This window comes from Coregonus clupeaformis, unplaced genomic scaffold (assembly GCF_020615455.1).
Source record: "Coregonus clupeaformis isolate EN_2021a unplaced genomic scaffold, ASM2061545v1 scaf5995, whole genome shotgun sequence".
Classification (NCBI taxonomy): domain Eukaryota; kingdom Metazoa; phylum Chordata; class Actinopteri; order Salmoniformes; family Salmonidae; genus Coregonus; species Coregonus clupeaformis.
Window position 1 is genome coordinate 1 of NW_025539449.1, and position 12,910 is coordinate 12,910.

Sequence of the window (12,910 nt, forward strand, 5' to 3'; positions counted from 1 at the left end):
CTTTTCAAATGCAGGCAAAACCAACTGCTACCAGGCCTGCACTACCAAGAGCCTGCTGCTGCCAAACCTACGCTGACCAAACCTACAGCACACCAGAGCCTGCTGCTGCCAGGCCTGCACTGCCAGGCCTGCGGTGCCAGGCCTGCTGCTGCCCAGGCCTGCACTATGCGGCCTGCGCGCCAGGCCTGCTCTGCCAGGCCTGCGCGCTGCCAGGCCTGCTGCTGCCAGAGCCTGCGCTGCCAGGCCTGCTTTGCTGCCGGGCCTGCGCTGCCAACCTGCCTGCCGGGCCTGCACTGGAGGCCTGCTGCTGCCGGGCCTGCTTGCTGCCAGCGCTGCTGCCAGGCCTGCTGTCGCTGCCGGACCTGCGCTGCCAGGCTGCGCTGCTCAGGCCTGCACTGCCGGGCCTGCGCTGCACCAGACCTGCTGACTCGCTAGGGCTGCATGCTGCCAAGGCCTGCTGCTGCACCAGACCTACGCGCCACGATGCTGCTATGCCAGGCCTGCGCTGCCAGATCTGCTGCTGCCAGGCCTGCACTGCCGGGCCTGCGCTGCCGGGGCTGCTGCTGCTCGGGCCGCTGCTGCTGACCAGCTGCCTTGCTGCTGACACGCTGCCAGGCCTGCTGCTGGGGCCTGCGCTGCCGGCCTGCTGCTGCCGGCCTCTGGCTCGCCAGGCCTGCGCGCGAGGCTGCTGCTGCCAGGCCCACTGCTGCCTGCCGGCCTGCTGCTGCTAGGCCTGCTGCTGCCAGGCCTGCACTGCCAGGCCTGCGCTTTGCCAGGCCTGACTGCACTTTGCCAGACCTGTGCAGGCCTGACTTCCAGGCCTACACTGCTCCCCCAGGCCTGCTGCTGCCAAGGCCTGCGCTGCCAGGCCTGCTACTGCCAGACCTGCGCTGCCCGGCCTGCTGCTGCAGCCGTTACCTGCACTGCCAGCCCACTGCACTGCCCAGGCCTGCGCTGCCAGGCCTGCGCTGACAGGTCCTGCTGCTGCCAGCCTCTGCTGCCAGGCCTGCTGCATGCCAGGCCCTGCCGGCCTGCACTGCCAGGCCTGCACGCTGCCAGGCCTGCCTGCCAGGCCTGCGCTGCCAAGGCCCTGCACTTTCCGCCAGGCCTGCAGCTGCCAGGCCTGCTGCTGCCAACCCGCTCGCTACCAGCCTGCGCTGCCAGGCCTGCACTGCCACTGGGCCTGCACTGCCAGCGGCCTGCTGCTGCCAGGCCTGCGCTCGCCAGTCCTGCGCCGCCAGGCCCTGCACTGCTCAGGCCTGCCTTGCGCTGTCCAGAGCCTGGCACTTGCCAGGCCTGCTGCTGCCAGGCCTGCTGCTGCCAGGCATGCGCTGCCAGGCCTGCGCTGCCAGGCCTGCGTATGCTGCCGCCTGCTGCTCGCCAGGCCTGCGCTGCCAGGTGTCCTGCGCTGCCAGCCTGTGCTGCCAGGCCTGCTGCTGCCAGGCCTCTTGCACTGCCAGGCCTGCTGCTGCCAGGCCTGCCGTTGCTGCAGGCCTGCTGCTGCTGAATACTCAAACCTGCACTGCCAGGCCTGCTGCTGCCAGGCCTGCTGCTGCCAGGCCTGCTGCTGCCAGGCCTGCTGCATGCAGGCCTGCTGCTTGGTACCTGCTGCTGCAGCCGCTGTTCTGGGCCTGCTGCTGCTAGCCTGCTGCTGCGGCCTCTGGCCTGCCAGGACCTGTCTGCACCAGGCCTGCGCTGCCAGGCCTGCACTGCCAGGCCTGCACCTGCCAGGCCTGCTGCTGTACCTGGGCTGCACTGCCAGGCCTGCTGCTGCCAGGCCTGCACTGCGCCAGGCCTGCGCTGCCAGGCCTGCTGTTACTGAGGCCTGCTGCTGCCAGGCCTCTTTCTCTGCTGGCCCTGCCGCTGCCAGGCCTGCGCTGAGGCCTGCGCTGCCAGGCCTGCACTGCCGGGGAGCTTTGCTGCCAGGCCTGCTGTCCTGCCTGGCCTGCTGCTCTGCCTGGCCTGCACTACCCAGGCCTGCGCTCGCCAGATATACTTGCCGAATATACTGCTGCCAGGCCTGCTTGCCAGGCCTGCGGCTGCCGGCCTGCTGCTGCCAGCCCTGCGCTGCCAGGCCTGCTGCTGCCAGGGCCTGCTGCTGCCAGGCCTGCTGACTGCCAGGCCTGCTGCTGCCAGGCCTGCTGTCCGGCCACTTGCGTTGCCGGCCTGCTGCTGCTCGGGCCTGCTGCTGCCAGGCCTGCACTGCTGCCAGGTCGTGCTGCTGCCTAGCCTGCGCTGCCAAGGCCTGCTGCTGACCAGGCCTGCATACATGCCTCTTAGCCTGCTGCTCGCTTCGATTCATGCTAGGCCCTGGCCTGCCGGACTGCGCTGCCAGCCTGCGCTGCCAGGCCTGCGCTGCCAGGCCTGCTGCTGCCACCTGCACTGCCAGGCCTGCTTCTGCTCAGGCCTGCTGCTGCCGGGCCTGCTGCTGCGGCCTGCACTGCCAGCCACTGCTGCTGGACCTGCCAGGCCTGCGCTGCCAGCCCGTAGTGTGCGCTGCCAGGCCTGCGCTGCCACGCCTGTGTGGGCCTGCTGCCAGGCCTGCTGCTGCCAGGCCCTGCGCTGCTGCAGGCCTGCTGCTGCCAGGCCTGCTGCTGCCAGGCCTGCTGTGCCACCTCCCGCTGCCAGGCCTGCGCTGCTAGGCCTGCTGCTGCCACCGCGCTGCCAGGCCTGCTCCGGGCCTGCTGCTGCCAGGCCTGCGCTGCCAGGACCTGCTGCTGCCAGAGCTGCGCTGCCAGACCCTGCGTTTCTGCCAGGCCTGCTGCTGCCAGGCCTGGGCTGCCAGGCCTGCATGCCCAGGCCTGCGCTGCCAGGCCTGCGCGCCAGGACCTGCTGCTGCCCAGGCCGCTGCTGCCAGGCCTGCTGCTGCCAGGCCTGCGCTGCCAGGCCTGCACTGCCAGGCCTGCTGCTACTTGCCAGGCTCTGCTGCTGCCAGGCCTGCGCTGCAGGCGTTGCTGCTGCCAGGCCTCTTTGCTAACTGCCACCAGGCCTGCGCTGCCAGGCCTGCTGCTGCCAGGCCTACTGCTGCCAGGCCTGCGCTGCCAGGCCTGCGCTGCCAATACTTGGGCCTGCTGCTGCGCAGGCCTGCGCTGCCAGGCCTGCTGCTGCCAGGCCTGCGCTTTACCGGGCCTGCTGCTGCCAGGCCTGCTGCATGCCAGGCCCCTGCTATGGAGGCCTGCTGCTGCCAGGCCTGCGCTGCCAGGCCTGCGCTGCCGACCTCTGCTGCCAGGCCTGCCCGCTACCAGGCCTGGTTACTGCCAGACCTGCACCAGACCTGCACTGCCATGGCCTGCGACTGCTGCCAGGCCTGCGCTGCCGGGCCTGCTGCTGCAGCCTGCTGACTGCTCTCAGGCCTGCACTGCCAGGCCTGTTTCTGACTGCACAGGCCTGCACTGCCAGACCCTGCTGCTGTCTGAGGCCTGCACTGCCAGGCCTGCTGCTGCCCAGGCCTGCACTTTTGGCCTGCTGCTGCAAGGCCTGCTGCTGACCCAGGCCTGCATTGCTGCGCTGTGCTGCATGCTGCTGCCCCGCACGCTGCCACCTGCTGCCTGCCAGGCCTGCTGCTGACCCCGGGCCACTGCTGCTCCAAGGCCTGCTGCTGCCAGGCCTGCGCTGCCAGGCCTGCGCTGCAAAGGCCTGCTGCTGCCAGATATACTGCCTGTTACCACTGCTGCCAGGCCTGCACTGCCGGAGCCTGCACTGCTCGGGCCTGCGCTGCCAGGCCTGCTGCTGTACCAGGCCTGCGCTTGCCGGGCCTGCGCTGCTTAAGGCCTGCTGCCAGGCCTGCTCGCGACTCTGCTGCCAGGCCTGCTACTGGCTGCCATGCTGCTGCCCAGGCCCTAGGCTGCCAGGCCTGGAGCTGCCAGGCCTGCGCTGCCAGGCCTGCGTCGGGGCTGCGCAGGCCTGCTGCTGCAGCCCGCTGCTGCCAGGCCTGCGCTGCCAGGCCTGCGCTGCCTGGCCTGCGCTGCCAGGCCTGCCGCTGCCAGGCCTGCTACTTGCTGCTGCTGCCAGGCCTGCTACTCCAGGCCTGCGCTGCCGGGCCTGCTGCTGCCACCTACTGCTAACAGACCTGCTGCTGCTCTAGGCCTGCTGCTGCCAGGCCTGCGCTGCCAGGCCTGCGCTGCCGGGCCACACTGCGCTGCCCAGGCCTGCCGCTGCCAGGCCTGGGTGCCAGGCCTGCGCTGCCAGACCTGCGCTGCCAGACCTGCATAGCCTGCTGCCAGGTCCTGCTGCTGCCAGGCCTGCTGCTGCCAGGCCTGCGCTGCCCCAGGACACTGCACTGCTTGGACCTGCGCTGCCAGGCCTGCGCTGCCGGAGCCTGCTGCTGCCAGGCCTGCGCTGCCAGGCCTTGCTGCCTGCCAGTGCTCTTTTCCTGCCGTTGGCTGCTGCTGCCAGCCTGCGCCTGCTCAGGCCTGCTGCTGCTCAGGCCTGCGCTGCCCAGGCCTGCGCTGCCCAGGCCTGCTGCTGCCGGCCACTGCTGCTACCAGCCCGCATGCTGCCAGGAGCCCTGCGCTGCAGGCCTGCGCTGCCAGGCCTGCTTTGCTGCCCAGGCCTGACTGCACTCTTAGGCCTGCTGTGAGCCTGCGCTGCCAGGCCTGCTGCGCCAGAGCCTGCTGCTGCCAGGCCCTGCTGCCCAGGCCTGCTGCTGCCAGGCCTGCGCTGCCAGGCCTGCACTGCCAGGCCTGCGCTGCCCAGGCCTGCTGCTGCCAGGACCCTGCTGCCAGAGCTGCTGCACTGTAGCCTGCTGCTGCCAGGCCTGCGCTGCCAAGGCCTGCTGCTGCAAAGAGCCTGCGCTGCCAGCCTGCTACTGCCAGGCCTGCGCTGCCAGGCCTGTGCTGGGCCTGCTGCTGCCAGGCCTGCTGCTGCTAGGCCTGCTGCTGTGGGGTCTGCTGCTGCTTGCAGGCCACTGCTGCTGCCCAGGCCTGCTGCTGCCCTGGACCTGCTGCTGCCAGGCCCTGCGCTGCCAGGCCTGCTGCTGCCAGGCTTCGCTGCTGCCAGGCCTGCTGCTGCCAGGACCTGCTGCTGCCAGGCCTGCTGCTGCCCCTAGGCCGCTGCTGCCAAGACCTGCTGCTGTGGCCCGGCCCTGGGCTTCGCCAGAGCCTGCAGGATGGAGCCTGCGCTGAGGCCACTGCGCTGCCAGGCCTGCGCTGCCCGGCCTGCGCTGTGGGCCTGCTGCGCAGGCCTGCACTGCCAAGGCCTGCTGCCAGGCCTGCATCTGCCAGGCCTGCACGCCAGGCCTGTAAATTTCTGCTGGGGCCTGCTGTTGCTGGCCTGCTGCTGGACCACTGCTGCATCCAGGCCTCGCTGCTGCCAGCCTGCACTGCCAGAGCCTGCTGCGCCAGACCTGCTGCTGCTGGGCCTGCTGCTCGCTATCTTTGTGCAAGTTTTCTCTGCTCCAGGCCTGCTGCGAGACCTGCACTGCGCCATACAGTATGCTGCTGCCAGGCCTGCGCTGCCAGGCCTGCTGCTGCCAGGCCTGCGCTGCCAATGCCAGGCCTGCACTGCCAGGCCTGGGCTGCCAGCCTGCACTGCCCAGGCCTTGTGCGTACGCTGTGTGGCCTGCTGCTGCCAGTCCTGCGCTGCTCAGGCTGCACTACCGTGGCCTGCGCTGCCCAATGACTACGCTGTCCAGGCCTGCTGCTGCGGGGCTGCTGCTGCCAGGAATCCTGCGCTGCCAGGCCTGCACTGGCATTGGACCTGCTGCTGCCGGACCTGCTGCTGCCAGGTATCCTTCGCTGCGGTCCTGGTCTTTGCCAGGCCCGTCTGCCAGGTCCTGCGCTGGGCTGGTGGCTGGGCCTCCGCTGGAGGCTGCTGCTGCCAGGCCTGCTGCTGCCCAGGCCTTGCCAGGCCTGCACTGCCAGGCCTGCGCTGCCAGGCCTGCTGCTGCCAACTGCGGACTGCCGGGCCTGTTGCTGCCTAGGCCTGCCTGCCAGGCCGGCTGCTGCCAGGCTGCTGCTGCTGCCGGTCCTGCGCTGCCAGGCCTGCGCTGCCGGGCCTGCTGCTGCTGAGGCCTGCTGCTGCCAGGCCTGCGCTGCTGGACCTGCTGCTACCAGGCCTGCTGCTCCAGCTGCTGCTGCCCAGGCTCTGCGCTTTCTTGCCTCTGCTGCTGGCTAGGCCTGCGCTGCAGGGCCAGGCCTGCGCTCCAGGCGCCTGCTGCTGCCAGGCCTGCGTGTGCGCTGAGACTGCCTTATGATATCACCCTGCCAGAATATCTTTCTTGCTGGATATCTGCCAGGACTGCTGCTGCCAGGCCTGCGCTGCCAGGCCTGCATGCTGCCAGGCCTGCGCTGCCAGCCTGCTGCTGAACCACCTGCTGGCTGCACTTGCCAGGCCTGCTGCTGCTATTTCTTTGTAGGGCTGCGCTGCCAGGCCTGCGCTGCAGGCCTGCTGCTGCCAGGCCTGGGCTGCCAGGCCTGCGCTGCCAGGCCTGCGCTGCCCAGGCTGCCAGGCCTGCTGGTGCCAGGCCTGCACTGCTGGACCAGGCCTGCTGCTGCCACTGTGGACCTGCCGCTGCCAGGTCTACGCTGCCAGGCCTCGCACTGCCCAGAGCCTGCTGCTGCCAGGCCTGCGCTTTGCCTAGTGCTGCTGCCAGGCCTGCGCACATGCCACTGGCTCCCCAGGCCTGCTACATGCCAGGCCCACTGCTGCCAGGCTGAGGCCAGCTGCTCGCTGCCAGGCCTGCTGCGCTCTTCAGGCCTGCACTTTCTGCCAGGCCTGCCTGCTGCCGGGCCTGCACTGCAGTCTGCTGTGCGCCTGCTGGGTACCCCTGCGCCACATGTACTGCTGCCAGGCTGCACTGCCAGGCCTGCACTGCTTGGGCACCGCTGCTGCCCAGGCCTGCTGCTGCCAGGCGGCTTACCAGATGCCTGCCTGTAGTGCCTGAGACACATCTGCCCAGACCTCTCGGCAAGCCTGCACTGGAGCCGCTGCTGCCAGGCCTGCTGCCCCGCCAGGCCTGCACTGCCGGGCCGCCGGACTGCCCATGGCCGCTGCGGGCCTGCTGCTGCCAGGCCTGCGCTGCCAGGCCTGCTGCTGCCGGTCTACGCACTGCCGGCTGCTGCTGCCAGGCCTGCTGCTGCCAGGCCTGCTGCCGCTCGGGCCCTGACTGCTGCCGGGCCTTGCTGCTGCCAGGCCTGCACCGCACTGGAATACTGCTGCCAGGCCTGCTGCTGCCAGGCCTGCTGCTGCCAGGCCTGCGCTGCCAGGCCTTACGCTGCCAGCCTGCGCTCCGGGCCTGCTGCCATTCCTGCTGCTGCCAGGCCCTGCGCTGCCAGCCTGCGCTACCAGACCTGCGCTGCGGGTCCTGCTGCTGCCAGGCCCTGCACTGCCAGGCCTGCACTGCCAGGCCGCTGCTGCCAGGCTGCTCTGGGCCTGCTGCTGCCACTGGCCGGCTGCTGCTGCCAGGCCTGACAGCACTGCTGCCAGGCCTGCGCTGCCAGGCCTGCGCTGCCAGGCCTGCTGCTGCCAGGCCTGCACTGCTGCGGGACCTGACCTGCTGCTGCAGGCCTGCGCTGCCAGCCTGCTCTGCCAGGCTCTGCGCTGCCAGACCTGCTGCTGCCGGGCCTGCGCTGCCAGGCCTGCTGCTGCCAGGCCTGCGCTGCCAGGCCTGCCACGGCCTGCTGCTGCCAGCTCTAACTGCTCATGGCCTGCTGTTGCTGGGCCTGACTGCTGCAGGCACTGCTGCTGCCACCTGCACTGAGGCCTTGCGCTGCCGGGCCTGCATCTGCCAGGCCTGCACTGCCAGCCCTGCTGCAAGGCCACTGCTGCACTGCCACCTGCTGCAGCCTGCTGTCCACCTGCGCGCCGCCCTGCTGCCGGCTGCTGGCTGGGCCGCTGCCCCTGCTGCCACCTGAGCCTGCTGGCCTTGGCCTGCTGCTCGCCGGCCTGCTGCTGCCGGCCTGCACTGCGCCGCCAGCCTGCGCTGCCCAGCCTGCTGCTGCCAGGCCTGCGCTGCCAGGCCTGCTGCTGCCCCGGGTCCTGCTGCAGGCCTGCTGCTGCCCGGGCCTGCTGCTGCCAGCCTGCTGCTGCTAGGCCTGCACTGCTGCTAGGCCTGCTGCCGGGCCTGCTGCTGCCAGGCCTGCTGCTGCCAGGCCTGCGCTGCCGGCCTGCTGCTGCCAGGCCTGCTGCTGCCAGGCCTGCTGCTGAGGCCTGCTGCGTGCCCAGGACCTGCTGCTGCTAGGCCTGCTGCTGCTGGGCCTGCTTATGCTGCGCGGCCTCGGGCTGCTCAGACCTGCGGGCCAGGCCTGCGCTGCCAGGCCTGCACTGGCAGGCCTGCGCTGCCCAGGCCTGCGCTGCCAGGCCTGCCGCCCAGGCCTGCCTACCAGGCCTGCGCTGCAAGGCCTGTCGCTGCCAGGCCTGCGCTGCCAGGCCTGCGCTGCCAGGCCATGCTGCTGCCAGGCCTGCACTGTTGCCTAGGCCTGCTGCTGCCAGGCCTGCTGCTGCCAGACCTGCTGCTGCCAGGCCTGCACTGCGGGGCCTGCTGCTGCTCGAGGCCCTGCTGCTGCCAGGCCTGCTGCTGCCAGGCCCTGCGCTCTTGCCAGGCCTGCTGCTGCCAGGCCTGCGCTGCCAGACATACGCTGCCAGGCCTGCGCTGCCAGGCCTGCTGCTGCCAAGGCCTGCTGCTGCCAGGCCTGCTGCTGCCAGGCCTGCGCTGCCCAGATCTTGCACTGCCAGGGCCTGCATGCCAGAGCCTCGCACTGCCAGGCCTGCAATGCCAGGCCTGCTGCACTGCCAGGCCTGCTGCTGCCCAGGCCTGCACTGCCAGGCCCTGCGCTGCCAGGCCGTCTGCTGCCAAGGCCTGACTGCTGCCAGGGCTGCTGCTGCCAGGCCCTGCGCTGCCAGGCACCTGCAGTGCCAGGCCTCTGCTGCCAGGCCTGCGCTGCCAGATCTGCACTGCCAGGCCTCAGTGCCAGGCCTGCGCTGCCGGCCTGCTGTGCCGGGCCTGCTGCTGCCAGGCCTGCGCTGCCAGGCCTGCGTCTCCAGGCCTGCACTGCCAGGCCTGCTGCTGCCAGGCCTGCTGCTGGCCTGCGCTGACGCCTGAACTGCGCTGCCAGGCCTGCGCTGCCAGGCCTGCACTGCCAGGCCTGCACTGCAGCCTGCTGCTGCCAGCCTGCGCTGCCAGCGCCTCCAGGCCTGCGCTGCCAGCCCTGCTGACTGCCAGGCCCTGCTGCCAGGCCTGCTGCTGCCAGGCCTGCTGCTGCCCAGGCTACTGCCTGCCAGGCCTGCGCTGCCAGGCCTGCTGCCGTTAGTCCGCTGCTATGCCGGCCTGCTGCTGCCAGGCCTGCTGCTGCCAGGCCTGCACTTGCCAGGCCTGCACTGCCAGGCCTGCTGCCTGCGGCCTGCTGCCGGCTGCTGCTGCCAGGCCTGCTGCTGCTGCTGCTGCTGCTGCTGCTGCCGCTGCTGCTGCTGCTGCTGCTGCTTACTGCTGCTGTCGTGCTGCTGCTGCTGCTGCTGCTCCTGCTGCTGCTGCTGCTGCTGTGCTGCTCGCTGCTGCTATTGCTGCTGCTGCTGGTCCTGCTGGTCCTGCTGCTCCTGCTGCTGCTGCTGCTGCTGCTGCTGCTGCTGCTGCACTGCTGCTGCTGCTGCTGCTGCTGCCTGCTGCTGCTGTCTGCTGCTTTGCTGCTTTGCTCCTGCTGCTCCCAGTGCACTGCTGCTATTCTTGCTTACTGCTGCTACTGGTCGCTACTATTACTAGTGCTACTACTACTACTACTGCTACTGCTACTCACCACCAATAAGGCCCGAGCCAGAATAGTACGTTTGGCAGTGTTGTTTGTTGTTTTTGTTGTTGTTGTCATAAAGAACTCAAAAAACACAAACACACACACACACACACACACGGGGCCTTGTCGTCTCTATTGGATTGGGCATTCATCGCTCTTCATTGCCAAGCTACCTCTTATTAGGACCCTCACACACACACACACACACACACACACACACACACACACACACACACACACACACACACACACACACACACACACACACATTGAACAGCACACTAAACACACACACCACTACACACGCACAGTGATCACACACACACTGTGCCTGGCTGCTAGAGGCTCATTCATCCAGGGGCTATAGGGGAGGAGGAGAGACAGGCTGTGCCAGCCACTATTAACACTGAGTTGGATTGATCCCATCCCCTGCACGTGGCACGTAGTGCGTAGTACGTGTCTTCTCGTGGCGTGCTCGTGCTTCGTAGCCGTAGTCGCTACTATAGGACACTCGCTAGCTCCCAGACCCCATCTCCATTTGTAACAGTTAATAAAACACAGCGTTTCTTTCTTCTCCGGCGTCTCCCGTAATGGAGTGGGAACTCCATGCACATCTTCCTGTAATGGTAATGGGCTGTTTAGCTATTCTGTGTTCGTAAGACTTCAACAAGACTCATATTGTTATGTTTCTTATTCTCCTCCAGACCATAAATAAAAGCAGCTTCATTTCTAAGTCGCTGACTTCATTATTTTCATGTTTTGTATCTTCGATATCTTATGAATATGAAAATATTGCGAAAATGAGTCAAAAAATGTGTAAATATTCATGTTAATACTCCATTCGCCTTCTTCACTTTACACTGGCACTACACTACCATCAGGTGGAAAATAAAAAGATAAAACAGACCCCCAAAAAGCATTTGTGTGTTGTTGGTGGTCCTCTCCACCCTACAACCTTGTTGGTGTCTCTCTTCTGGCTCAGTCAAAACCCTTTATAGCCATAAAACACTGCTCTCTCTCCAGAAGGGAAAAAGGTACAGGGAGAGAAAGGGAAGAGAGAGAAAAAAAAAAAGGGAGGAGGGGGAGGAGACAGACAAAGAGACAGAGAAAAAGAGGTGGGATAGGGAGAGAGAGATGGAAGAAAGGAGGAAGGGGGGAGAGAGCAGGGGGGGTGGGAGAAAAAAAAGAGAGGAAGGGAGAAAGAGAGAGGGAGAGAGAGAAAGCGAACAAAACAGGGAGAGAGAAGAGAGGGGGACGGAGAGAGGAGGCGGAGAAAGGCAGGAGAAGGGAGAAAAAGACAGGGGCAGAGAAAAGGAAAAGCGAGAGGAAAAGGAAAGAAAGAGAGAGAGAGAGAGAAAAAAAAAAACGGAGGGAGAAAAAAAGAGAGGGAGGAAAGAACAAGAGACGAGAGAGAGAGAGAGAGAAAAAGAGAGAGAGAGAGAGAGAGAGAAAAAAAAAAAGAGAGAGGGAGGGAGAGGGAAAAAAAGAGGGAGAGGGAAAAAAAAAGAGTGTTTTCGATTTGGCTTCCACTTTCAAGGCTTCTGTCTCACTCTCACTCCTGCAAGTGGTTTGGCTCTGAATGACAGTGAGAGAGAGAAAAAAAGAAGAGAGAAGGCTAGGAGAGGGAGGGAGAGAGAGAGAGAGGGAGAGAGAGGGGAAAAAGAAAAAAAAGAGGGTGTTTTCGTTCCTTCCGCTGGTTCTGTCTCACTCTCACTCCTGCACAAGTGGTTTGGCTCCTGTGAATGACAGTGAGAGAGAGAGAGAGAGAGAGAGAGAGAGAAAGAAGAGAGAAAGAAGAGAGAGAGAGAGAGAGAGAGAGAAGAGAGAGAGAGAGAGAGAGAGAGAGAGAGGCTGGGGAGACGAGTGTTTTTCTTTCTTGTCGTGCGCCCCACTGTTGGAGTCTCTCCATCCTGGAGTCTCCCCTCTGGGTGAGGCACGAGGACAAATGGTAATGTACACGTGGAGAAGGCTGATTTGAGATGTGCCCTCCGGTGGTACTTTTCATTTCAACGCAGCTCTGTTTGTGGCCGACAGGGATGGGAAATTGCCTGTGGGAAAGGTGTTGAAGAAGGACGTTTTGAAAAATACGGCAGAGAGACTGCCTCCACGTACATCAAGAGCAAGACAATAAACACAAGAGAAAGCACCTGAAACACAAAACAAAGTGTAATAGAAAATTGTGATGATGGTGGCGGGAGTCCAGGTATAATGGCTGTCTTGATGGGAACAGTCCAGGTATAATGGCTGTTTGATGATGGACCCAGGTGCTGCAGTGTACTAATTAAAAAACCATCAAAAACACACACACACACACACACAGACAGACTACACACTACTCTCTCACTACACACACACAAAACATAGCCCTACGCCCCAGGTAAATGAGGACAGCTCCACTCCAGCCAGCCCTCCCTCCTCTTGCCCAGTTCCTGTGGCCTTGGACATATCATTGGCTTGATTGTGAATGTGGTGTGGTGTTTGAGCTAGGGCCCACTCACTGAGAATGTGTACATCCAAATCGGCTACAGTACAATCACGAACAGTAGAGATGGAAGTAAGTAAACTGAAAGCTTTGGCTGTAGTACTGTGTTAAGTCTGACATTTTCCAAGTAAAGAAGATAACGCATTTAACCCGTCAGAGTCCTCTTTTAAGGACTATAAAAGAAGGATGTTAGAATGACAAACATATCAGGACTACGGTCCCAGTTAAAGGGTTTGCTTTAGTAATATAGTCTCTTATTGCTTCTGTGCCTAAATAAAAGTACGACATCTCTGGAGTGCAGCTGTCACTTTCCACCACATGCGGTCAACATTAGGCTGTTGTTTAGTGGCTGAAAAATGTCCTTTGTGTGTTTACGAACAGATTGTGAGACGTTTGTCGCATCGCTGCAAGCACCGAGCCTCCAGCGTAGACTAATCCCCAAAACAGACCTCTAGCCTTGGCTGAGGACAACCAGAGGATGAGGAGTGAAGGAGGGCGGAGAGGAGGAAGACCAATATTTATTCCTCATTCCCACGTTTTCCCATTTACAGGGACAAGAAAGGACGCATAAGCGAAAAAAAAGTGAGAGATGTATGATAGATGCAGAGATGTATGACAGTGAGAGATGTATGACAGTGAGAGATGTATGACAGAAGGAGAGATGTATGACAGTAGAGATGTATGACAGAAGGAGAGATGTATGACA

At 64.5% G+C, this 12,910-nt stretch overlaps 3 protein-coding genes across 3 annotated transcripts; 1 reads left to right on the plus strand and 2 right to left on the minus strand.

The window, feature by feature from the left end:
• Positions 1–8: 8 nt before the first annotated feature.
• On the plus strand, positions 9–731 carry LOC123490965 (keratin-associated protein 4-6-like). Its single transcript, XM_045220778.1, has one exon. It carries the CDS (start codon positions 9–11, stop codon positions 729–731), a length of 723 nt encoding a protein of 240 aa, XP_045076713.1.
• A 1,572-nt stretch (positions 732–2,303) lies between these two features.
• On the minus strand, positions 2,304–5,215 carry LOC123490963 (spidroin-1-like). Its single transcript, XM_045220776.1, has 4 exons — positions 4,817–5,215; positions 4,070–4,480; positions 3,275–3,726; positions 2,304–3,222 (listed from the first exon to the last, which is right to left on the minus strand). Exons 1-4 carry the CDS (start codon positions 5,213–5,215, stop codon positions 2,304–2,306), a joined length of 2,181 nt encoding a protein of 726 aa, XP_045076711.1.
• A 1,640-nt stretch (positions 5,216–6,855) lies between these two features.
• LOC123490964 (spidroin-2-like) lies at positions 6,856–8,682 on the minus strand. Its single transcript, XM_045220777.1, has 2 exons — positions 8,197–8,682; positions 6,856–8,148 (listed from the first exon to the last, which is right to left on the minus strand). The coding sequence occupies exons 1-2, from the start codon at positions 8,680–8,682 to the stop codon at positions 6,856–6,858; spliced, it is 1,779 nt and encodes a 592-aa protein (XP_045076712.1).
• Between the last annotated feature and the right edge of the window lie 4,228 nt (positions 8,683–12,910).